At 49.2% G+C, this 25,077-nt stretch overlaps 1 protein-coding gene across 1 annotated transcript in view; it reads left to right on the top strand.

The window, feature by feature from the left end:
- myo10 (myosin X) overlaps positions 1-25,077 on the top strand; it is a 204,671-nt gene that overhangs the window by 134,071 nt on the left and 45,523 nt on the right. Inside the window, 7 exon segments of the mRNA XM_033040061.1 lie at positions 137-203; positions 1,455-1,547; positions 5,343-5,411; positions 7,006-7,088; positions 10,126-10,234; positions 12,256-12,336; positions 22,915-23,039. Coding sequence (XP_032895952.1) covers positions 137-203; positions 1,455-1,547; positions 5,343-5,411; positions 7,006-7,088; positions 10,126-10,234; positions 12,256-12,336; positions 22,915-23,039 — 627 coding nt within the window.

The following is a 25,077-nucleotide window of genomic DNA, read 5'->3' as shown; positions in this document are numbered from 1 at the left end:
AACCCTGGAGCGCCTCGGGCCTACTCACAACCCCAGTCCTTTCCAAGCTAAATGGAAATCAAAATGGTTGCATCCACAAGCTGGAGAACTTGTGTAGGTCTCTTTGTTTCATTGTTCGGGGTTTATTTTCCCTCAGGGATGGATTGATTTGGGAAAACATTGACTGGATCGACAACGGGGAGTGTCTGGATCTCATCGAAAAGGTAACATTCATGTTTCACTCAGTCTGAAGAAGGGTCTCAACCTGAAACGTCACCTATCCATGTTCTCCAGAGATGCTGCCTGACCCGCTGAGTGCAGGAGTAGGCCACTCGGCCCTTCCAGCCAGCACCACCATTCAATATGATCATGGCTGATCATCCACAATCAGTACCCCGTTCCTACTTTCTCCCCACATCCCTTGACTCGGTTAGCCCTAAGAGCTCTATCTAACTCTTAGGGCTTTGGGCAGTGTGTGTTTTCTCCAGGTGCACCGGTTTCCTCCCACATTCAAAAGACGTGTGGGTTTGTAGGTAAATTGGCTTCCGTAAAATTATAAATTGTCCCTAATGTAACATAAACATAAAAACATAGAAAATAGGTGCAAGAGGACGCCCTTCGAGCCGGCACCGCCATTCATTGTGATCATGGCTGATCATCCACAATCAGTACCCCGTTCCTGCCTTCAACCCCTTCTCCCCATATCCCTTTATTCCGCTAGCCCAGAGAGCTCTATCTAACTCTCTTTTAAACTGATCCAGTGAATTGGTCTCCACTGCCCTCTGTGGCAGGGAATTCCACAAATTCACAACTCTCTGCGTGGAAAAAGTTGTTTTTCACACAGAGAGTGGTGAATCTGTGGAATTCTCTGCCACAGAAGGTAGTTGAGGCCAGTTCATTGGCTATATTTAAGAGGGAGTTAGATGTGGCCCTTGTTGCTAAAGGGATCAGGGGGTATGGAGAGAAGGCAGGTACAGGATACTGAGTTGGATGATCAGCCATGATCATATTGAATGGCGGTGCAGGCGCGAAGTGCCGAATGGCCTACTCCTGCACCTAATTTCTATGTTTCTATGTTTCTATGTTTTTCTCACCTCAATTTTAAATGTCCCCTCCTCTATTCCTGGACTGTGGCCCCTGGTTCTGGACTCCCCAACATTGGGAACATTTTTCCTGCATCTAGCATGTCCGATCCTTTTATAATTGTATACGTTTCTATAAGATCCTATAGGATAGTGCTAGTGTACGGGGTGATCGCTGGTTGGCTGAGATGCTGCCTGACCCGCTGAGCTCCTGCAGAACTCTGCGTTTTAGTTTTTAAGTGTTGTTTTTCTAACAGATTGACTTGCCCAGCAAGATAGGTTGTCCACAAGCTCGCTGTTTACTGAGTACAATGTATTTCTCACAGCATAACGTTCTAATGGGTAAAATTTATATTGCGTTCATAAATTAATTTTAAATTCTTTCTTTTTCAGAAAATGGGCATTCTGGCCCTTATCAATGAGGAGAGCCATTTTCCCAAGGGCACTGATAGCACTCTGCTGGAAAAGCTGCACAGTCAGCATTCGGTAAGTCTGAAAGTCAAACAGCATGCAAACAGGCCCTTCGGCCCTCCTCGCCCACGCCGACCAACAAATCCGACCTTTCTGTCCTGGGCCTCCTCCATGGCCAGAGTGAGGCCTACTGTAAATTGGAGGAGCAGCACCTCATATTTCGCTTGGGTAGTTTACACCCCAGTGGTATGAACATTGACTTCTCCAATTTCAGGTAGTCCCTGCTTTCTCCCTCTTTCCCCTCCCTGTCCCAGCTCTCCCACAGCCCACTGTCTCCGCCTCTTCCTTTCTTCTTCCCCCCCCCCCCCCCCCCCATCCCTCATCAGTCTGAAGATCCGAAACGTCGCCCATTCCTTCGCTCCATAGATGCTGCCTCACCCGCTGAGTTTCTCCAGCATTTTTGTCTACCTTCGATTGTCCATCTACCAATCATTGGAGACCCGCCGATTATCTTAAATCGGACTTAGAGACATGGAGTGATATAGCACGGAAACAGGCCCTTCAGCCCAACTTGCCCACCATGACCAACATGTCCCATCTACACTAGTCCCACCTGCCTGCATTTGGCCCATATCCCTCTAAACCTGTCCTATCCATGCACCTGTCTAATTGTTTCTTGAATGTCGTGATAGTCCCAGCCTCAACTACCTCCTCTGGCAGTTCGTTCCATACACCCACCACCCTTTTGTGTAAAAAATGTTACCCCTCTGGTTCCTATTAAATCTTTCCCCCCTCACCTTAAACCAAGGTCCTATGGTTCCCGATTCCCCTAATCGGGGCAAGAGACTCTGTGCGTCTACCCGATCTTTACTGGACTTTATCTTGCACTAAACATTATTCCCTTTATCCCATATCTGTACAATATGGACAGCTTGATTGTAATCATGTGTTGTCTTTCCGCTGACTGGTTAGCACGCAACAAAAGGCTTTCCACTGTACCTCGGTACACGCGACAATAAACTAAACTGAACTAGTCCCACCTGCCTGCATTTGGCCACTATCATTGTAGACCTTTTCCATTTTGTGTAGTTTAGATTTAGTTTATTTTCATTTAGTTTTGTTTATTGTCATGTGTACCGAGGTACAGAGAAAGGAGGAGAAAAGCTTCTTTGTAAGGTTCAGTTTAGTTTAGAGATACAGCGCGGAAACAGACCCTTCGGCCCACCGAGTCTGCCCCGACCAGCGATCCCCGCACACTAACGCTATCCTACACACACTAGGGACGATTTACATTTTATTCCAAGCCAATTAACCTGCAAACCAGTACGTCTTTGGAGTGTGGGAGGAAACCGGAGATAGACAATAGACAATAGACAATAGGTGCAGGTGTTGGCCATTCGGCCCTTCGAGCCAGCACCGCCATTTAATGTGATCATGGCTGATCATCCACAATCAGTACCGCAATCTCGGAGAAAGCCCACGCAGGTCATGGGGAGAATGGTCAGAGGGTAATTGGTTTGTGGAACTCATTGCCACAGAGGGCTGTGAAGGCCTAGTCAGTGGATACAGGCAGAGATAGATAGATTCTTGATTAGTACGGGTGCCAAGGGTTGTGCGGAAAAGGCAGGCAAATGGGATTAGGAGGCCGAGATCAAGTTCAAGTTCAAGTGAGTTTATTGTCATGTGTCCCTGATAGGACAATGAAATTCTTGCTTTGCTTCAGCACACAGAACATAGTAGGCATTTACTACAAAACAGATCAGTGTGTCCATATACCATAATATAAATATATACACACATGAATAAATAAACTGATAAAGTGCAAATAACAGATAATGAGTTATTAATAATCAGAGTTTTGTCTGAGCCAGGTTTAATAGCCTGATGGCTGTGGGGAAGTAGCTATTCCTGAACCTGGTTGTTGCAGTCTTCAGACTCCTGTTCCTTCTACCTGAAGGTAGCAGGGAGATGAGTGTGTGGCCAGGATGGTGTGGGTCTTTGATGATACTGCCAGCCTTTTTGAGTGGTGGAGTGGACTCGATGGGCCGAATGGCCTGATTCTACTCCTATAACTTGTGAACTTGTGAGCCCTGGCAACATTCCTGTAAATCTTCTCTACACACTGTCCACTGAATAGCATCTTTCCTACAGCATGCCGACCAAAGCTGAAGACAATTCTCCCAAGTGCGTCCTCACCAACGTCTTGTACAACTGCAACCTAACGACCCAACTTCTATACTCGAGGTGGAGGGGGCGGGAAGGGTGTAGTTAACCCGGGAGTTGCGGAGGGAGCGGTCTCTGTGGAAAGCGGAGGAGATGAGAGGATGTGGCCAGTGGTGGGATCCAGTTGAGTTTAAGCCCAAAATGAATTGCCGGCAGATGTTGTCAAGCTTGAGAGGGCTCAGAGAAGATTCACGAGGATGTTGCCAGGACTGGAGGGTGTGAGCTACAGGGAAAGGTTGAGTAGGCTGGGTCTCTATTCCATGGAGTGCAGGAGCATGAGGGGAGATCTTATAGAGGTGTACAAAATCACGAGAGGAATAGATCGGGTAGACGGACAGAGTCTCTTGCCCAGCGTAGGGGAATAGAGGACCAGAGGACATAGGTTCAAGGTGAAGGGGTAAAGGTTTAAAAGGAATCCGAGGGGTAACATTTTTCACACAGAGGGTGGTGGGTGTATGGAACGAGCTGCTGGAGGAGGTAGTTGAGGCTGGGACTATCCCATCGTTTAATAAACAGTTGGACAGGTACATGGATAGGACAGGTTTGGAGGGTTATTGGCCAAGCGCAGGCAAGTGGGACTAGTGACGATGGGACATTGTTGGCCGGTGCGGGCGAGTCGGGCCTAAGTGCCTGTTTCCACACTGTATCACTCTATGACACTATAATCGTAGAACATAGACAATAGGTGCAGGAGTAGGCCATTCAGCCCCTCGAGCCAGCACCGCCATTCAATGTGATTATGGCTGATCATCCACAATCAGTACCCCGTTCCTGCCTTCACCCCACATCCCCTGACTCCACTATCTTTAAGAGCCCTATCTAACTCTCTCTTGAAAGCATCCAGAGAACCTGCCTCCACCGCCCTCTGAGGCAGAGAATTCCACAGACTCACAACTCTCTGTGTGAAAATGTTTTTCCTCATCTCCATTTTAAATGGCCTACTCCTTATTCTTAAACTGTGGCCCCTGGTTCTGGACTTCCCCCAACATCGGGAACATGTTTCCTGCCTCTAGCGTGTCCAACCCCTTAATAATCTTATATGTTTCAATGAGATCACCCCTCATCCATCTAAATTCCAGAGTGTACAAGCCCAGCCGCTCCATTCTCTCAGCATATGACAGTCCCGCCATCCCAGGGATTAACCTTGTAAACCTCAATAGCAAGAATGTCCTTCCTCAAGTTTGGAGGCCAAAACGTAGACCCGCGGTCTAGGCATAAGCTCAGGGGCGACCGCGCCTTTGCGGTTGCAGCTCCTAGACTGTGGAACAGCATCCCTCTTCCCATCAGAACTGCCCCCTCCATCGACTCTTTTAAGTCGAGACTTAAAACTTATTTCTACTCTCAAGCCTTTCTTGAGGTCCTCTAAGGGAGCGCTGTATGTATGTATTTATGTATGTATTGTTAGATCTATGTACCATTGTTTGTAGCAAGTTGGTACCTGCACTAATGTGAAGCACTTTGGTCAAGAGAGTTGTTTTTAAATGTGCTATAGAAATAAAATTGACTTGACTTGACAAAACTGCACACAATACTCCAGGTGTGGTCTCACTAGGGCCCTGTATAACTGCAAAAGGACCTCTTTGCTCCTATACTCAACATGTATGAACTAGTTTTATTAATATTCTACATTATTCCTTTTTTTCCCAGAGTAACCCGTGCTACGTGAAGCCCAGGGTGATAGACCACTACTTTGGGGTGAAGCACTACGCTGGAGAGGTAACTTATTCAGTTCCAAACGGTTGTAGAACTTAGAATGTCCAACAGTACAGCACAGGAACAGGCCCTTCGGCCCACAATGTCTGTGCCGAACTTTATGCCAAGCTATACTGATCGCATCTGTGTGCACATGAACTTTATTCCTCCATTCCCTGCACTTCCATTGTGCCTGTCTAAAAGCCTGATAAACACCACTATCGTATCTACCTCCACCACCACCCCCGGCAGCGCGTTCCAGGCACCCACCACCCTCTGTGTAAAAAAAAAAATCCACTAGGTTTGCCAACTGTGCCGTATTAGCTGGGACATCCCGTATATTGGGCTAAATTGGTTTGTCCCGTACGGGACCGCCCTTGTCCCGTATTTGACCGCTACTACTCGGGTCGAGGGGACTGTCGGGTCGGAGCGCCGCGTCCGGCCCCGCCTCACCCGTCCCCGACGTAGTGCAGCCCATGGAGTGCAGCAGCAGCAGCAGCAGCAGTAACGCCTCGCCCGTGGCCCCGTCGGTCGGTCGGCAGCCCGGCCAACTGTCCGACCTTTGGACCTTCGCTTACCGCCGACACCACCACCCCTCCTTCTCACGGCCGATCATCGGTTCATGAGTTGGACGGGGCGCCGGACTTTGCACGCAACGTCGCGCGGCCCCCGGGCCAAAACTCCTCAGCTGGCCCCGCCGGCTGGGCTTTGTGTGCAGTCCAGCACCCGGGGCCAACTCATCATTCACCCAGCCAGCCACGGCCGAGTCACTCAACGAATCGCCGTTGGGAATTTGTCCCGTACTTTGACCTCATGCCCCTTATTTGGGAGTGAGAACGTTGGCCACCCTAAACGCCCTGTCCCACTGTGCGAGTTCACCCAAGAGCTCTCCCGAGTTTAAAAAAAATCAAAACTCGTGGTAAGCACGTAGAATGAACGTAGCGAGTACGTCAGAGCTCGGGGACGTCCCTTAGCGCTAACGGCAGGTACTCGGGAAACGTGGTAACTCGTGAAGATTTTTCAACATGTTGAAAAATGGCCACAAGTAAAATATACTCGGGATGTAAAAATGTTATACTTATTAACACGTAGTGATACTGTAGTAGCTTGTGAGTTTACCGTAGTAGGACCTGGTGTCCTATATCACTATTGTATGTTCATGATGGAAATAAGAATACTCAGTATATTCATTACCTTTGAATTGTAGTTTTGTGTAATCTTCCCATAATTTCTGAGTTCCATTTCACAATATCTATCAGACATACGGAATGTTGCAAGGCCATTTTAGTTTTAGACGCAGCGTGGAAACGGGCCCTTCGGCCCACCGAGTCCGCGCCGACCAGCGATCACCCCGCACGCACTAACACTATCCTGCACACACTAGGGACAATTTACGATATTTACCAAAGCCAATTAACCTACAAACCTGGAGTGTGGGAAGGAAACCGGAGCACCCGGAGAAAACCCACGCGGCCACGGGGAGAACGTGCAAACTCCACACAGACAGCGCACGTACGTGGTCGGGATGGAACCCGGGACCCCGGCGCCGCGAGGCATCAACTCTACCGTTGCGCCACTTCGCTATTTTGCTTGATCAACTTTTGTTTTCCTCCCTAAGGTTTTATACCACGTGAAGGGCATCTTGGAGAAAAACAGGGACACCTTCAGGCACGATGTTCTCAACTTGCTACGTGACAGCAGGTACTACCTCTGATGCAGAAAGATAGGAGCATGGAGTATGGAAATGTAGAGGTCGCAGTTGTATAAAACGTTGGTGAGGTCTTTAGAGTAATGTGCTCAGTTTTGGTCACCATGTTATAGGAAAGTGTGATGTTAAGCTGGAAAGGGGACTGAGAAAATTTACGAGGATGTTGCCAGGACTCGAGGGTGTGAGCTACAGGGAGAGGTTGAGTAGGCTGGGACTCTATTCCCTGGAGCGCAGGAGGATGATTGGGATGATCTTTTTCGAGGTGTACAAAATCACGAGAGGAATAGTTTGGGTAGACGCACAGAGTCTCTTGCCCAGAGTAGGGGAATCGAGGACCAGAGGACATAGGAGTAAGGAGAGGCGGGAACGATTTAAAAGGAATTTAAAAGGATTTAAAAGGAATCTAAGGAGCAACATTTTCACACAGAGGGTGTATGGAACGAGCTGCCAGATAAGGTAGTCGAGGCAGGTACAATAACAATATTTAAACAACACTTGGACAGGCACATGGATAGGACAGGTTTGGAGGGATATGGGCCAAACGCCGGCCGGTGGGACTAGTGTAGCTGGGGCATTGTTGGCCGGTGTGGGCAAGTTGGCCCGAAGGGCCTGTTTCCACATTGTATCGCTCTATATGTGTTATAGTCCCTTAAGGGCCTGTCCCACTTGCCGATTTTTTTTTCGGCAATTGCTGGCGTCATATCAGTGTTGCCAAAAGATTTTGAACATTTCAAAATCCAGCAGCGACAAATGAAATGTCGCGACACTTGAAAAAACACCGCGCGCAATACGTCATTACGCCGCGTCACGCCGCAAATTTTCCGGTGTCCTGATACGTCAGTCAATGATGCCGGCAGTCGCCGATAAAAATCGGCAAGTGGACAGGCCATTTAGCTTTGTACAGGACTGGGGAAGGTGACATTCCCACCATGCACTGTGTGGAAAAGCTGCCCCTCTGGTTCCTATTGAATCTTTCCCCTGGCGCTGTGAGGCAGCAACTCTAGCGCTGCGCCGCCGTGCTGCCCCGAAACCGTGGCTAAGTTTGTACCGGTGACTGCGGCAGTTATAGAAACATAGAAACATAGAAAATAGGTGCAGGAGTAGGCCATTCGGCCCTTAGAGCCTGTACCGCCATTCAATATGATCATGGCTGATCATCCAACTCAGTATCCTGTACCTGCCTTCTCTCCATACCCCCTGATCCCACAAGGGCCACATCTAACTCCCTCTTAAATATAGCCAATGACCTGGCCTCAACTACCTTCTGTGGCAGAGAATTCCAGAGATTCACCACTCTCTGTGTGAAAAATGTTTTCCTCATCTCGGTCCTAAAAGATTTCCCCCTTATCCTTAAACTGTGACCCCCTTGTTCTGGACTTCCCCAACATCGGGAACAATCTTCCTGCATCTAGCCTGTCCAACCCCTTAAGAATTTTGTAAGTTTCTATTAGATCCCCCCTCAATCTTCTAAATTCTAGCGAGTACAAACCGAGTCTATCCAGTCTTTCTTCATATGAAAGTCCTGACATCGCAGGAATCAGTCTGGTGAACCTTCTCTGTACTCCCTCTATGGCAAGAATGTCTTTCCTCAGATTTGGAGACCAAAATTGTACACAATACTCCAGGTGTGGTCTCACTAAGACCCTGTACAACTGCAGTAGAACCTCCCTGCTCCTATACTCAAATCCTTTTGCTATGAATGCTAACATACCATTCGCCTTCTTCACTGCCTGCTGCACCTTATCCTCCCTGTATAATCAGATTGAACTGTGTGTGTCCGGGAGGGAACTGTAGGTGCTGGTTTACACTGAAGATGGACACAAAATGCTGGAGGAACTCAGCGGGACAGACGGGATGGGTGGCGTTTCGGGTCGACACCCTTCTCCCGACTGAGTGCTGGGGGAGAGGAGGTCATGGGGCTGTGGAAGATTAAGGTGTGAAAAGGGGAGAGCAGAGGGGACGAATATCAAAGTAAATGTAGAATGGATCGTTGTTAGATCGGGGAAGGCGACATTTCCCCTATTGAAACATAGAAAATAGGTGAGGAGCTGGCCATTTGGCCCCTTTGGCCATTCGATAGGATCATGGCTGATCATGCAAAATCAGTACCCCGTTCCTGCTTTTCCCCGCGTAGCCCAATCTAACTCTCTCCTAAAAACATCCAGTGAATCGGCCTCCACTGCCTTCTGTGGCAGAGAATTCCACAGATTCACATCTCTCCGGGTGAAAAAGTTTTTCCTCATCTCAGTCTTAAATGGCCAACGTATTATTCTTAAACTGTGTGGCCCCTGGTTCTGGACTCCCCCAACATCGGGGCCATTTTTCCTGCATCGAGCCTATCCAATCCCTTAAGAATGTTATATATAGAATATATATAGTATATAAGCTGGGATGTAATGTTAAAATTGTACAAGGCAGTGGTGAGACCAAATCTGGAGTATGGTGTACAATTTTGGTTGCCTAATTATAGGAAGGATGTCAACAAAATAGAGAGAGTACAGAGGAGATTTACTAGAATGTTGCCTGGGTTTCAGCAACTAAGTTACAGAGATAGGTTGAATAAGTTAGGAGCGCAGAAGGTTAAGGGGGGACTTGATAGAGGTCTTTAAAATGATGAGAGGGATAGACAGAGTTGATGTGATCAAGCTTTTCCCTTTGAGAATAGGGAAGATTCAAACAAGAGGACATGACTTCAGAATTAAGGGACAGAAGTTTAGGGGTAACATGAGGGGGAACTTCTTTACTCAGAGAGTGGTAGCGGTGTGGAATGAGCTTCCAGTGGAAGTGGTGGAGGCAGGTTCGTTGGTATCATTTAAAAATAAATTGGATAGGCATATGGATGAGAAGGGAATGGAGGGTTATGGTATGAGTGCAGGCAGGTGGGACTAAGGGAAAAAAGTTGTTCGGCACGGACTTGTAGGGCCGAGATGGCCTGTTTCCGTGCTGTAATTGTTATATGGTTATATGTTTCTAATATCCTATGTACGTCGTCCCATCTTCAGACATTCAAGATTGTGTTTCTAATTTCAGGCTGGATTTTGTCTATGATCTAGTGGAGCATGCATCAAGCAAGAACAATGAAGAGACACTAAAAGCTGGAACGAAACATCGAAAACCAACCGTGAGCTCTCAGTTCAAGGCACGTATCATATCTTCCAGAGATTTAATTTAGTTTAGTTTACAGGTACAGTTCAGTTTATGTTATTGTGTGCAGTTTTGGTCTCCAAATTTAAGGAAGGACATTCTTGCTATTGAGGGAGTGCAGCGTAGGTTCACGAGGTTAATTCCCGGGATGGCGGGACTGTCATATGCTGAGAGAATGGAGCGGCTGGGCTTGTACACTCTGGAGTTTAGAAGGATGAGAGGAGGTCTCATTGAAACATATAAGATTATTCAGGGTTAGGACACGCTAGAGGAAGGAAACATGTTCCCGATGTTGGGGGAGTCCAGAACCAGGGGCCACAGTTTAAGAATAAGGGGTAAGCCATTTAGAGCGGAGCTGAGGAAGCATTTTTTTCTCACAGAGAGTGATGAGTCTGTGGAATTCTCTGCCTCAGAGGGTGGTGGAGGCCGGTTCTCTGGATACTTCCAAGAGAGAGCTAGATAGGGCTTTTTAAACTTGCGGAGTCAGGGGATATGGGGAGAAGGCTACTGATTGGGGATGATCAGCCATGATCACATTGAATGGCGGTGCTGGCTCGAAGGGCCGAATGGCCTCCTCCTGCACCTATTGTCTATTGTCACGTGTCCCGAGGTACAGTGAAAAGCTTTCCAGTCAGCGGAAAGACGATACGTGATTACAATCGAGCCATTTACAGTGTTAGATACAGGATAAGGGAATAATGTTTAGTGCAAGGTAAAGCCGGCAAAGTTCGATCAAAGATAGTCCGAGGGTCACCAATGAGGTAGATAGTAGTTCAGGACTGCTTTCCGGTTGTGGTGGGAAGATTCAGTTGCCTGATAACAACTGGGAAGAAACTGTCCCTGAATCTGGAGGTGTGCATTTTCACACTTCTGTACCTTTTGCTTGATGGGAGAGGGGAGAGGAAGGAGTGGCCGGGGTGCGACTGGTCCTTGATTATGCTGCTGGCCTTGCGTTGGTGTATTGTGCAAAATAATTTCACTGTGATGTGTGTACGTACGTGGAAATAAAGAATCATTGATTGATATTTTCATGTCATAGGAGCAGAATTAGGCCATTCGGCCCATCTGGTCTACTAGGCCGTTCAATCATGGCCGATCTATCTTTCCCTCTCAACCCTATTCTCCTGCCTTCTCCCCATAACCCTTCGATGCCTTTACTAATCAAGTCTGACAATCTTTGCTTTAAAAATGCCCATTGTTTTGGCCTCCACAACCATCTGTGGCATTGAATTCCCCAAGGACGCATTGAAACTTACCGAATGGTGAAAGGCCTGGATAGAGTGGATGTGGAGAGGATGTTTCCACTAGTGGGAGAGTCTAGGACCAGAGGCCACAGCCACAGAATTAAAGCGCGTACCTTTAGACAGGAGATGATGTGTAATTTCTTTCGTCAGAAGAAGGTGAACCCTTCTTCAGACTGAGAGTCGGGAAAGGGGAACAAGACATATAGACGGTGATATAGCGAGATATAAAATAAATGAATGAAAGCAGAGAGGGGAGCAAGTTGGGACAGTTTCTTCCCAGTTGAACCATCCGACCACAACCAGAGAGCAGTACTGAACTACTATCTACCTCATTGGTGACCCTCGGACTATCCTTTAAGAAGGAACTGCAGATGCTGGAACAATCGAAGGTAGACAAAAGTGTTGGAGAAACATCTGAAGAAGTGTCTCGACCCGAAACGTCACCCATTCCTTCGCTCCATAGATGCTGCCTCACCTGCTGAATTTCTCCAGCATTTTTGTCTCCCTCCGACTCTCCTTGACCGGAATCTGCTGGCTTTACTTTGCACTAAACGTTATTCCCTTATCATGTATCTGTACACTGTGAATGGCTCGGTTGTAATCACGTACAGTCTTTCCGCTGACCGGTTAGCACGCAACAAAGGCTTTACAATGCACCTCGGTACATGTGACAATAGACTAAACTGAACTGAGAGAAGATGTCGCAACGCTCTCGTTAGGGCGCGGACACCATTTTCAAATTTGTGACGGTTATTTCTCTCCATCTTTACAGAACTCACTGCATTCGCTGATGTCCACCTTGAGTACGTCAAACCCGTTCTTTGTCCGTTGCATCAAGCCCAACGTTCAGAAGGTAAGTTCTACCTGAACGGCATCTCGCCTGTATCTAGTGTTGCCAACTGTCCTGTATTATCCGGCACATCCCGTATATTGGGCTAACTTGGTTTGTCCCGTTCGGGACCGCCCTTGTCCCGTAATTTGACCGCTACTACTTGGGTCGAGGGGACAGTCGGGTCGGAACGCCGCGTCTGGCCCCGCCTCACGCGTCCCTGATGTAGTGCAGCCCGTGGAGTGCAGCAGCAGCAGCAGCATCAGCAGCGCCTCGTCAGTCGACAGCCCGGCCAGCTGTCCGACCGTCGCTTACCGCCGACACCACCACCACCACCCTTCCATCTCATGGCCGATCATCAGTTCATGAGTTGGACGGGGCGCCGGATTTTGTGTGAGCGATGTCGCGCGGCCCCCGGGCCAAAACTCCTCAGCTGGCCCCCCCGGCTGGGCTTTGTGTGCAGTCCAGCACCCGGGGCCAACACATCATTCACCCAGCCACGGTAGAGTCGGTCAACGAATTGCCGTGGGGAATTTGTCCCGTATTTTGACCGTTTGTCCCTTATTTGGGAGTGTGGAAGTTGGCGAGCCTCGCTGCATCTCACCTGTATGTGTCAGCTTTGAGCAAAAGACTGAACGCAGTGTGTAGGAAGGAACTGCACATTCATGTATTTTGGTTCATGGATGTTGTGTTCCCCTCCTGGGATAAATAAAGTTTTATTGTATCGTATTGCAGATGCTGGTTTACACTGAAGACAGACACAAAATGCTGGACAGGCAGCATCGCTGGAGAGAAGGAACTGACATTTTGGAGCAAGAGTCTGGAGGAGGGTCTCGACCCGAAACGTCACCCAGTCCTTCTCTCCAGGGATGCTGCATGTCCCGCTGAGTTACAATAGACAATAGGTGCAGGAATCCCTGACTATGCTATCCCGGGATGACGGAACTGTCATATGCTGAGAGAATGGAGCGGCTGGGCTTGTACACTCTGGAGTTTAGAAGGATGAGAGGGAATCTCATTGAAACATATAAGATTGTTAAGGGTTTGGACACGCTAGAGGCAGGAAACATGTTCCCGATGTTGGGGGAGTCCAGAACCAGGGGTCACAGTTTAAGAATAAGGAGTAAGCCATTTAGAACGGAGACAAGGAAACACATTTTCTCACAGAGAGTTGTGAGTCTGGAATTCTCTGCCTCAGAGGGCGGTGGAGGCAGGTTCTCTAGATGCTTTCAAGGGAGAACTAGATAGGGGTCTTAAAGATAACGGAGTCAGGGGATATGGGGAGAAGGCAGGAACGGGGTAGTGATTGGGTATGATCAGCCATGATCACATTGAATGGCGGTGCTGGCTCGAAGGGCCAAATGGCCTACTCCTGGACCTATTGTCTATTGTCGATCTTTAAGAGCCCTATCTAGCTCTCTCTTGAAAGCATCCAGAGGACCGGCCTCCACCGCCCTCTGAGGCAGAGAATTCCACAGACTCACAACTCTCTGGGTGAAAAAGTGTTTCCTCATCTCTGTTCTAAATGGCTTACTCCTTATTCTTAAACTGTGGCCCCTGGTTCTGGACTCCCCCAACAAATACTCCAGCAGTTTGTGTCTGTCTTCAGACTTAACGCAGTGTCGTCCCCTCATCAATGGTGCTGTGAATATTCACTTTTTGTTTTGTTATTTTAGTTTAGAGATACGGTGCGGAATCACTATTGTCTGGGACGACAGATGGCACAATGGGCTAAGTGTTCGGCTGGCGACCGGAAGGTGGCCGGTTCGAATCCCGCTTGGAGTGCATACTGTCGTTGTGTCCTTGGGCAAGACACTTCACCCACCTTTGCCTGTGTGTGAATGTGTGTGAATGTGTGTGAGTGATTGGTGGTGGTCGGAGGGGCCGTAGGCGCAGATTGGCAGCCACGCTTCCGTCAGTCTGCCCCAGGGCAGCTGTGGCTACAGAAGTAGCTTACCACCACCGAGTGTGACTGAGGAGTGAATGAATAATGCGATGTAAAGCGCCTTGAGTATTAGAAAGGCACTATATAAATCCCATCCATTATTATTATTATTATTGTCCATTATCTATTGTCTATCTTTGGAGTGTGGGAGGAAACCGGGACACCCGGGGAAAACCCGCGCAGGTCACGGGGAGAGCATAAAAACTCGTAGTGGGGATCGAACCCGGGTCTCTGGCGCTGTGAGGCCGCGACTCTGCCACTGCGCCACCGTGCAGCCCTAGTTTGTTGTTCTAGGAGCTGATTTGCGAGCTCGGGTGGAGGAGGTTGAGTGCCGGTTCTGTGACTGGCGTGGCATACGCTGACCCCGGCACATGGAGGGGGGCAGTGCGTTTGCGGTGTTGGTGCAGGCTGCTGCGGGAGGCCCTGCAGCGCCCGGGCAGGCGGATGGGGCGCAGCTGCACAGAGCGGCGGGGGAAAGGAACCGTCGGCATCGCTCTGCGCCAGGCCCACCCCTACTCCCACCCATCCTTGAGCTGCTTCTAGGTTTAGGTTTCGGCCTGATGTTGTCACGTGTACCGAGGTACAGTGAAAGGCTTTTATTTTGCATGTCATGCCTGGGCTTTGCTTCAACTACAGCTAAAAAAAGTCCCTTAAAGTGAAGTAAATGTGGAAACAAAGAACTACAAATGCTGGATTATGCGATCTCCCGCCCGGTTTGCCAAACACTTTAACTCCCCCTCCCATTCCCACACTGACCTTTCTGTCCTGGGCCTCCTCCATTGTCAGAGTGAGGCCCAGCACAAATTGGAGGAACAGCACCTCATATTTCACTTGGGCAGCTCACGCCCCTGCGGTATGAGTATTAAATTCTCCAATTTTAAGTAACTTTTTCTCATGCTCCCCTCCTCTCCCCACTCCCTCCATGCCCCCTTCCCCCTCCTGAGTTGTTCTATTGGTTTTTAGTTTACAGGGCAGAAACAGGCCCTTCGGCCCACCGAGTCCACACCAACCCCCCCCCCCCCCCCCCCCCCCCGGACACTTAACAGTTTCCTACACTAGGGACAAATATTACATTAATACCAAGTCAATTAATCTACCAACCTGCTAATCTACAAATCTCTTCACCTACAAACCTATCCACGGGAGGAATCCCACGCAGGTCACGGGGAGAACGTATAAACTATGTACGGACAGTACCCATGGTCAGGATCGAACCCGGGTCTCTGGCTCTGCAAGGCAGCAGGTCGACCGTTGCACAACCGTGCCGTCCCCACCCCCCACCCTCCCCCCCCCCCCCCCCCCCCTCCCCCGTCCACAGTTCTCCACATTGTTTCTCTTGAGATCACACCTTCCCTGGCCACAATGGGCTTACCAGGCACTGCCCAGCCCAGCCCTGCCCTGAGGTCATTTGTGGCTGGGCCTGATCAGTCCTGGTCTTTTCTTGCCTCCAGCTCTTCACCCCCACCCCCCTACTTTCAGTCTGAGTAAGGATCCTGACCCGAAACGTCACCTATCCATGTTCTCCAGAGATGCTGCCTGACCCGCTGAGTTACTCCAGCACTCTGTGTCTATCCTTATAACAAAGAATAGCCCATTGCCAAGACATTCGGCTAAAGAGGCCAGGTATTGAACAAATTCTGATCGGCGCGGTGGCGCAGCGGAAGAGTTGCTGCCTCATGGCGCCAGAGACCCGGGTTCGATCCTGACCTCGGGCGCTGTCTGTACGGAGTTTGCACGTTCTCCCCGTGGGGTTTTCTCCGAGACCTTCACCTTTCCTCCCACACTCCAACGACGTTCAGGTTTGTAAGTTAATTAGTTTCGGTAAAATTGTTAATTGTCCCCAGTGTGTGTAGGATAGTGCTAGTGTACGGGGTGATCGCTGGTCGGTGCGATCTCGGTGGGCCGAAGGGCCTGGTTTTATCGCGCTGTACCTCTAAAGCCGAAAGACCCGAAGGCAAAGAGTTTCCCATTTTTTCCAAGACTTTGAGGCTAAAATGGTCAGGCCACGGACTGAGAAAATGGGAGACAAATTCTTTCAATCGGTCTCACGAAACCTGACAGCAGAAATGCTAATGACGGCTTCAATTAACTGGGCCTTTTCTCTGGTTGCCTTGGGAACGGGCCTGGGTTGGCTGTGCGAGTCCACGCAAATAGTTCATTAGAAAGCGAAATGAATTTGGGCAGAGGCTTCCGCTGATCCTGTGGACGTGAGGAGTTTGCTCCCAAGCAGTTTCTCGCCGTTTGGTTGCGCGCGGGTTTTGTCCGGATAATCGTCCCCGGAGATTCTCCTGCCTTCGCCGTTGGAGTGTCTGCAGAAGGTGGGAAATATCAGGAGGCAGCCTCTAGTTCCACCGAGCTAGGGGAGCCGGCTGCAATTTCCACTGAGTCTGGTCGGTGTTCCTTCGGTCGTGAAGTAACAAAGCTCCGTGGCAAGTGAGAAAGCAGCTGCCAATGGCCTAGAGGCCCAGAGAGCTTCTTCACACAAATAGACATTCAGAGAAGTAAGGTATGTTAGTGTCACCGCATGCAAAGTTAACGTTAATGATTCACAAAGCCCCTTGGCTTTGTTCGGGGCGGGGGGGGGGGGGGGGGGGGGGGGTGGCGGGGGAGGGTGTCGCGGGCAACATGACGGCAATTGTGGACACAAAGTGTTTCAGTTCAGTTTAGTCTTTTGCCACGCGAACCGAGGTACAGTGTTGCGTGCTAACAAGTCAACGGAAAGACTAGACATGATTATAATCGAGCCGTCCACAGTGTACAGATACATGATAAAGGGAATAACGTTTAATAGTGCAAGGTAAAGCCAGCAAACTCCGATCAAGGATAGTCCAAGGGTCATCAATAAGGTAGATAGTAGTTCAGCAGTGCTCTCTGGTTTGTGGTAGGATGGTTCAGTTGCCTGATAACAGCTGGGAAGAGACTGTCCCTGAATGTGGAGGTGTGCGTTTGTTTTCACACTTCTGTACCTCTTGCCCGATGGGAGAGGGGAGAAGAGGGAGAGGCTGGGGTAACTCTAAAGTCTACAACTTAAGGCTCAGTTTTGCTTGTTTTCTTTTCAAATTTCTTAACCGCTTAACCGAATGAAAGAGCACACCTCCAGATCAGGGACAGTTTCTTCCCGGCTGTTATAATTAATCACTTAATTATGTAGACAATAGACAATAGGTGCAGGGGTAGGCCATTCGGCCCTTCGAGCCAGCACCGCCATTCAATGTGATCATGGCTGATCATCCCCAATCAGTACCCCGTTCCTGCCTTCTCCCCATATCCCCAAACTCCGCTATCTTTAAGAGCCCTATCTAACTCTCTCTTGAAAGCATCCAGAGAACCTGCCTCCACCGCCCTCTGAGGCAGAGAATTCCACAGACTCCATGTGAGAAAAAGTTTCCTCGTCTCCGTTCTAAATGGCTTACTCCTTATTCTTAAACTGTGACCCCTGGTTCTGGACTCCCCCAACATCGGGCACATGTTTCCTGCCTCTAGTGTGTCCAAGCCCTTACCAATCTTATATGTTTAATTTGTCAAATCTTTAGTCAAGTCGCTGCATTGTAACCACACTGGCCTGGACTAGGGGGCAACGTTTAAAGGAGATGTGCGGGGCAGGTTATTTTTACACAGAGGGTGGTGGGTGCCTGGAACGCGCTGCCAGGGGTGGTGGTGGAGGCAGATACGACAGTGGTGTTTAAGAGGCTTCTTGGATAGACACAGGTTACTTTAGGCTTTGAGATACAGCGTGGAAACAGGCCCATCAGCCCGCTGAGTCCGCGAGAGAGGATTCAGTCCGCGGGACAGGAGCAGAGAGGTTCTTCTGCAGTGGTATAGGGCTCTGGTGAGACCACACCTGGAGTATTGTGTACAGTTTTGGTCTCCTAATTTGAGGAAGGACATCCTTGTGATTGAGGCAGTGCAGCGTAGGTTCACGAGATTGATCCCTGGGATGGCGGGACTGTCATATGAGGAAAGATTGAAAAGACTAGGCTGGAGTTTAGAAGGATGAGGGGAGCTCTTTGACGTCATGATCATATTGAATGGCGGTGTTGGCTCGAAGGGCCGAGCAACCTACTCCTGCACCTATTGTCTATGTTTCTTGGTTGGCACACATTTGAAGGCAAGATTATATATGGAGTTGCAAATATCAAAGAAATGAGAACCATCCCTCTTTATGGTCAAAGAGTGATACAGCATGGAAACAGGCCCTTCGGCCCGACTTGCCCACACCGGCCAACATCCCCCATCCCACCTGCCTGCGTTTGGCCCATATCCTTCCAAACCTGTCCTATCCATGTACCTGTCTTAACTGTTTCTTAAACGTTGCGATAGTCCCAGCCTCAACTACCTCCTCTGGCAGCTTGTTCCATTCACCCACCACCCTTTGTGTGAAAATGATACGCCTCAGATACCTATTAAATCTTTTCCCCTTCACCTTAAAACTATGTCCTCTGGACCTCAATTCCCCCAACTCTGGGCAAGAGACCCTATTCCTCTCATGATTTTGTATACCTCTTTACTGCAATGTTGATACATTGTCTAGAAACATATAAAACTGGACAAGCTAGATGCAGGAAAAATTTTCCCAATGTAGATGGGACTAGGGGAAAATAATTGTTCGGCACGGACTTGTAGGGCCGAGATGGCCTGTTTCCGTGCTGTAATTGTTATATGGTTATTATATGTTGGCCGAGTCCAGAACCAGGGACCACAGTCTTAGAATAATGGGGAAGCCATTTAAGACTGAGGTGGGAAACATTTTCACCCGGAGAGTTGTGAATTTGTGGAATTCCCTGCCAAGTCACTGGATGGATGGAGCTCTAGGGGCTAGTGGAACCAAGGGATATGGGGAGAAGGCAGGCACGGGTTATTGATTGGGGCCGATCAGCCATGATCACAATGAATGGCGGTGCTGGCTCAAAGGGCCGAATGTCCTCCTCCTGCACATATTTTGTATGTTTCTAGTATTCGATGCATTCTGAGGCCCTTGTTTCAGCGTGAGTCATTAAATTTTTAGGCACAAAATTAATATTGTGGTTCATGCAGATGAAATGAAAAGCAGTGATTAACAACCCGGTTGCAATCTGTCTATTCATTTAGAGAAAAGCAAGTTTGGTGTCTTGTGTAAACGATACCGAAATCAAAAAACCATTTACTGTGAGTAGTCAATCTTTGATTCAGAAATTAGTCACGCATCTACCTTATAACCCAATTCACAGATATGCCTGAAAGAGGACACAGAGTGCTGGAGTAACTCAGCGGGTCAGGCAGCATCTGTGGGGAACATGGATAGGTGACGTTTCACAACATGGATAGGAGAGATGTTAGGAAGAACGATTCCAATCCGAAACGTCACCCATTCCTTCTTCTCTCCAGAGATGCTGCCTGTTACTCCAGTTACTCCAGCATTTTGTGTCTATCTTCGGTTTAAACCAGCATCTGCTGTTCCTTCCTCCACATTCAGTCTGTACATATTGCGGGAGCGGGTTACATTTCGGAGGGTGGTGTGAAAGCGTCTTTTATTTATCCCGGGGGTGGGAATATCGCAGCCTCCGGCGCTGTTTGACCTCCTGTCTCCTAGGGATGGGAGTCTGTCACGGCACAATGTTTGAGCCTTGTCTCTGCGTTGAACATAGCTCTCTTTCAGTTCCAGCCTTCCAGTAACAAGTTGCAACCATCTGCCCTCAGCTGCCCGTCTAACAAAAGCTCTTTGTGGCCACAAAAGGACCCTATGCCACCAAAATACATTTAACTTCACGATTTATTGTGTTTGATTTAGAAACAGACCCGGCATACATTGATTCTTGCCACCACTCTGTAGGCTTAACAATCAGTTTAGAGAATGGGCTGCTTTAAAATGTGTGCTCTGAAAGTCTTTTATTCCTGTTGGTAATGTCAGGGCCGTGGAGGTAGGAAATTGCTCTTGTTTAATTTTTTAGTTTAGTTTAGTTTAGAGCTACAGAGCGCTTTGTCCGGCCGAGTCTGCACCGACTAGCGTTCCCCGCACATTAAAGGGCCTGTCCCACTGTACGAGCTAATTCAAGAGCTCTCCCGAGTTTAAAAAAAAAAAAAAACTCGTGGTAAGCACGTAGAATGTACGTAGCGGGTACATCAGAGCTCGGGGACGTCTCTTGGCGGCTCGTAACGCTAATGGCAGGTACTCGGGAAACGCGGTAAGCTCGGGAAGACGCGTGAAGATTTGTCAACATGTTGAAAAATGTCCACGAGAGCCCCGAGTACCTACGAGCGGCCATTACCGTAATTCTCTGAGTTCAAATCAGGGGAAGCTCGGGAGAACTCTTGAATTAGCTCGTACAGCGGGACAGCCCCATAACACTATCTGGATACTTACAAGAGAGAGCTAGATAGGGCTCTTAAAGATAGCGGAGTCAGGGGATATGTGGAGAAGGCAGGAACGGGGTACTGATTGGGGATGATCAGCCATGATCACATCGAATGGCGGTGCTGGCTCGAAGGGCCGAATGGCCTACTCCTGCACCTATTGTCTATTGTCTACTATCCTACACACACTAGGGACGATTTTATATTTACACCAAGCCAATTAACCTACAAACCTGTACGTCTTTGGAGTGTGGGAAGAAACCCGAAGGGAAAACCCACGCAGGTCACGGGGAGAACGTACAAACTCCATACAGACAGCCAGGATCAAAGCCAGGTCTCTGGCGCCATGAGGCAGCAACTCTACCACTGCGCCACCGTGCCGCATTTTCTGGGCATAGATAGGAGGCATTGGAAAGGGTGCAGAGAAGGTTTATAGAGTCCTGGAGGCATAAAGCATGGAAGCATGCCCGGTGGCAACCGAAACCGATCTGAACAGGGGTCTCAATCTGAAATGTCACCTATTCCACCTCTCCAGAGATGCTGCCCGGCCCACTGATCAGATAATACACTACACAGATATAATCCGTTCAAACTCAAGTACACTAGGTAGAGCAAAGGGGAAGATACAGAGTGCAGAATATAGTAGGTAGACAAAAATGCTGGAGAAACTCAGTAGGTGAGGCAGCATCTATGGAGCGAAGGAAATAGGCAACGTTTCGGGCCAAAACCCTTCTTCAGACTGATGTGGGGGTGGGGGGGAGAAGAAAGAAGGAGGAGGAGCCCGAGGGCTGAGGGAGAGCTGAGAAGGGGAGGAGATGGCAAGGGCTACCGGAAATTGGTGAAGTCAATGTTTATGCCGCTGGGGTGCAGACTGCCCAAGCGGAATATGAGGTGCTGCTCCTCCAATTTCCGGTGGTGCTCACTGTGGCCATGGAGGAGGCCCAGGACAGAAAGGTCGGATTTGGAATGGGAGGGGGAGTTGAAGTGCTGAGCCACCGGGAGGTCAGGTTGGTTATTGCGAACCGAGCGGAGGTGTTGGGCAAAACGATCGCCAAGCCTACGCTTGGTCTCACCGATGTAGAGCAGCTGACACCTAGAGCAGCGGATGCAATAGATGAGGTTGGAGGAGGTGCAGGTGAACCTCTGCCGCTCTATCAAATATAGTTCTCAGCATTGTAGAGCATCAGTTCCAGAGACAACTAGATAGCGACCACAACTAGAGAGTAGTCCTGATCTACTATCGACCTCATTGGAGACCCTCAGACTTGCTTTCATTTGACTTTACAGGACTTTATCTTGCACTAAACATTATTCCCTTTATCTTGTAACTACATTGTGGATGGCTCGGTTGTAATTATATATAGTCTTTCTGCTGACTGGTTAGCATGCAGCAAATACCACTGTACCTCGGTACACGTGACAATAAACTATACTTACTAAATCTCAAAGTCCAATGTCCGCAATGGGGTAGAGGTGAATCGGACAGGACACTAGCTTATGGAAGGACCGTTCAGAAGCCTGATAACAGAGGGGAAGAAGCTGTTCCTGAGTTCTGTGATGCGCGCTTTCAAGCTTCTGTACCTTCTGCCGGTCGGGAGCGGGGAGATGAAGGAATGACCGGGGTGGGACAGGGACACGTCTTTGATTGTGTTGGTTGCTTTCCCGAGGCTAAACCCGCTGAGTTACTCCAGCACTCTGTGCAACGTCACCGATACATGTTCTCCACAGATGCTGCCTGACCCGCTGAGTTACTCCAGCACTCTGTGAAACGTCACCAATCCATGTTCTCCACAGATGCTGCCTGATCCAACACGGTGGCGCAGGGGTAGAGTTGCTGCCTCACAGCGCCAGAGACCCCGGTTCGATCCTGAGTACGGGTGCCGTCTTTTGGGAGTTTGCACGTTCTCCCTGTGTGCTCTGGTTTCCTCTCACACTCCAAAGATGTGGATGTTTGTAGGTTAATTGGCCCTCTTGTAAAATTGTAAATTGTCCCTAGTGTGTGGGATAGTGCTAGTGTGCGGGGTGATTGCTGGTCGGAGCGGACTTGGTGGGCCGAAGGGCCTGTTTCACCCCTGAATCTCTAAACTGAACTGAGCTGAAGTAAACTAAGCTAAACTATGCACTCTGTGCTTTTTTTTGTAAACCAGCATCTGCAGTTCCTTGTTTCAAACTTTTGATAACTTTTAATTTAAATGGGGTGGGCGCGGTGAATTATAAGCCCTTCGGTGATCGGCAGTTCACCAGGTAACATAAAGACGATAATGCTGCTTATTCTTACCGTGCTGCCAGCTGTCGACGAGCTGACCCTTCACACTCTCTACTTTCAGATGCCGGATCAGTTTGAGCAGGCGGTGGTTCTGAACCAGCTGAGATATTCCGGGATGCTGGAGACGGTGAAAATACGCAGGGCCGGTTTTCCGGTCAGGAGACACTTCCAAGACTTCTACGCCAGGTATTATTTGTGGGCCAACAATTTCCTCAGACATTGTGTTTTACGAGGATGGTCCCAGGAATGAGTGGCGTTTGACGGCACTGGGCCTGTACTCGCTGGAGTTTAGAGGAATGAGGGGGGGCCTCTGAAATTTACCGAATAATGAAAGGCCTAGAGGTCACAACCTCAGATTAAAGGACGTTCCTTTATGAAGGGGAGGAGGAAGGTGGTGAATCTGTGGAATTCTTTGCCACAGAAGGCCGTGGAGGCCATGTCAATGGATATTTTTAAGGCAGAGATAGATAGATTCTTGATTAGTACGGGTGTCAGGAGTTATGGGAGTATGCGGTTCAGAGGAGAGATGGCCATGATTGAATGGTAGACTAGACTTGATGGGCTGAATGGCCTAATTCTACTCCTATTTTTATTTTTTCGTATGTTTAAAAGTCTGTTTTTAATGTTTCTTTGTGTGTTTTGTGTGGGGGGTGGTGTGGGGGGGTGAGGGGGAAACCGCTTCGGTCGCCTCCTCCACGGAGAGGCAAGTTTTTCCAGGTCGCCTCCCCCGTGGCCTAACATCAAGGATCGACGCGGCCTTTCCCGGAGACGAGCCCGGGGCTTCAGCGGCGGGCGCAGCGTGGACTCTCGGCGCGGAGCGGGTGAGCCCTCGCTGGAGGGGAGCGCTCCGTTACACTGGCCCGGGGCAGCCGGCAGCCTGAAGCCGCAGCCTGAAGTCGCGGTCTGCACAGCTCCAGCTGGTGCGGCGTCTACAGCCCGGGATCTCACGTTGGGGACCCGGGGGAAGAAGAAGCCATCACTGCCGGCCCGCGGCCAACTTCTACCGCGGGTCCGGTATGGACTTAACATCACCCCTGGAGTGGAGCTTCGACCGCCGGCCCTGCGGTCTGCGGTGCTTCTGGCTGCGGCGGGGACTTTAAATCTCGACCGCCGGCCTGCGGCCTACAACAATCTAAAGCCGCGGTCTCCGGTGAGGAAGAGCCGATCCTGGACTGACTCTGGACTCTGGTCCTGTACACGGGGGGGAAATGGAGGAGGACTGGCCAAATTTTTTGTGCCTTCCACCACAGTGATGAATGCTGTGGTGGATGTTTGTGTTACAGTTTTATTGTGTGTTCTTTATTATTGTACTGCCGCTGACAACCCAAATTTCCACCGACCCTGGTTGTGTGGCAATAAATTATATCTATCTATCTATCTATCTATCACTTATGACCTTTCGACATGTTCACTGGTCCCCAGTGAACAGGCCTTTTGGCCCACCTTGCCCATGTAAGTCCTATGGCTTTTTCACACAGATGGTGGTGGGTGCAAGGAATGAGTATATGGAGGAGGTAGTTGAGGCAGGTAACGTAACTGCATTCGAAAGACATTTGGACAAGCATGTGAAAAAGAAAAGTTTTAATTTTAGAAATACAGCGTGGAAACAGGCCCTTCGGCCCACCAACGATCACCCTGTATACTCGTTCTATTCTACACACTGGGGACAATTTACAGCGGGGCCAATTGACCTACAAACCTGCATGTCTTTGGAGTTTCTGAAAAACATTTGGACAGGTACATGGATAGGACAGGTTTGGAGGGATATGGGCCAAACATGGGCAGGTGGGGCATGTTGGTCGGTGTGAGAAAGTTGGGCCGAAGGGGCTGTTTCATTAGACAATAGACAATAGGTGCAGGAGGAGGCCACTCGGCCCTTCGAGCCAGCACCGCCATTCAACGTGATCATGGCTTATCATCCCCAATCAGTACCCCGTTCCTGCCTTCTCCCCATATCCCTTTGCTCTGCTATCCCTAAGAGCTCTATTTCCTCGCTGTATCTCTCTAAGACTCTCTATGACTCAGGCCCTAGAGTACCGGCAACATCCTCTTGTACTGCAAGCATTTTGTTGAGACAGATGTAGGGAAAAGTGGAGTCTATTTGTTGAAGGCAACTGAACCATCTGCTATTCTGCTAATAGCCTGATTCTTGCTATTGAGGGAGTGCAGCGTAGGTTTACAAGGTTAGTTCCCGGGATGGCGGGACTGTCATGTGTTGAGAGAA

Source organism: Amblyraja radiata, chromosome 2, assembly GCF_010909765.2.
Source record: "Amblyraja radiata isolate CabotCenter1 chromosome 2, sAmbRad1.1.pri, whole genome shotgun sequence".
In the NCBI taxonomy this organism is placed as follows: Eukaryota; Metazoa; Chordata; class Chondrichthyes; order Rajiformes; family Rajidae; genus Amblyraja; species Amblyraja radiata.
The sequence above is the reverse complement of the archived record's forward strand: the minus strand, read 5'-3'. Positions and strand labels throughout refer to the sequence as shown.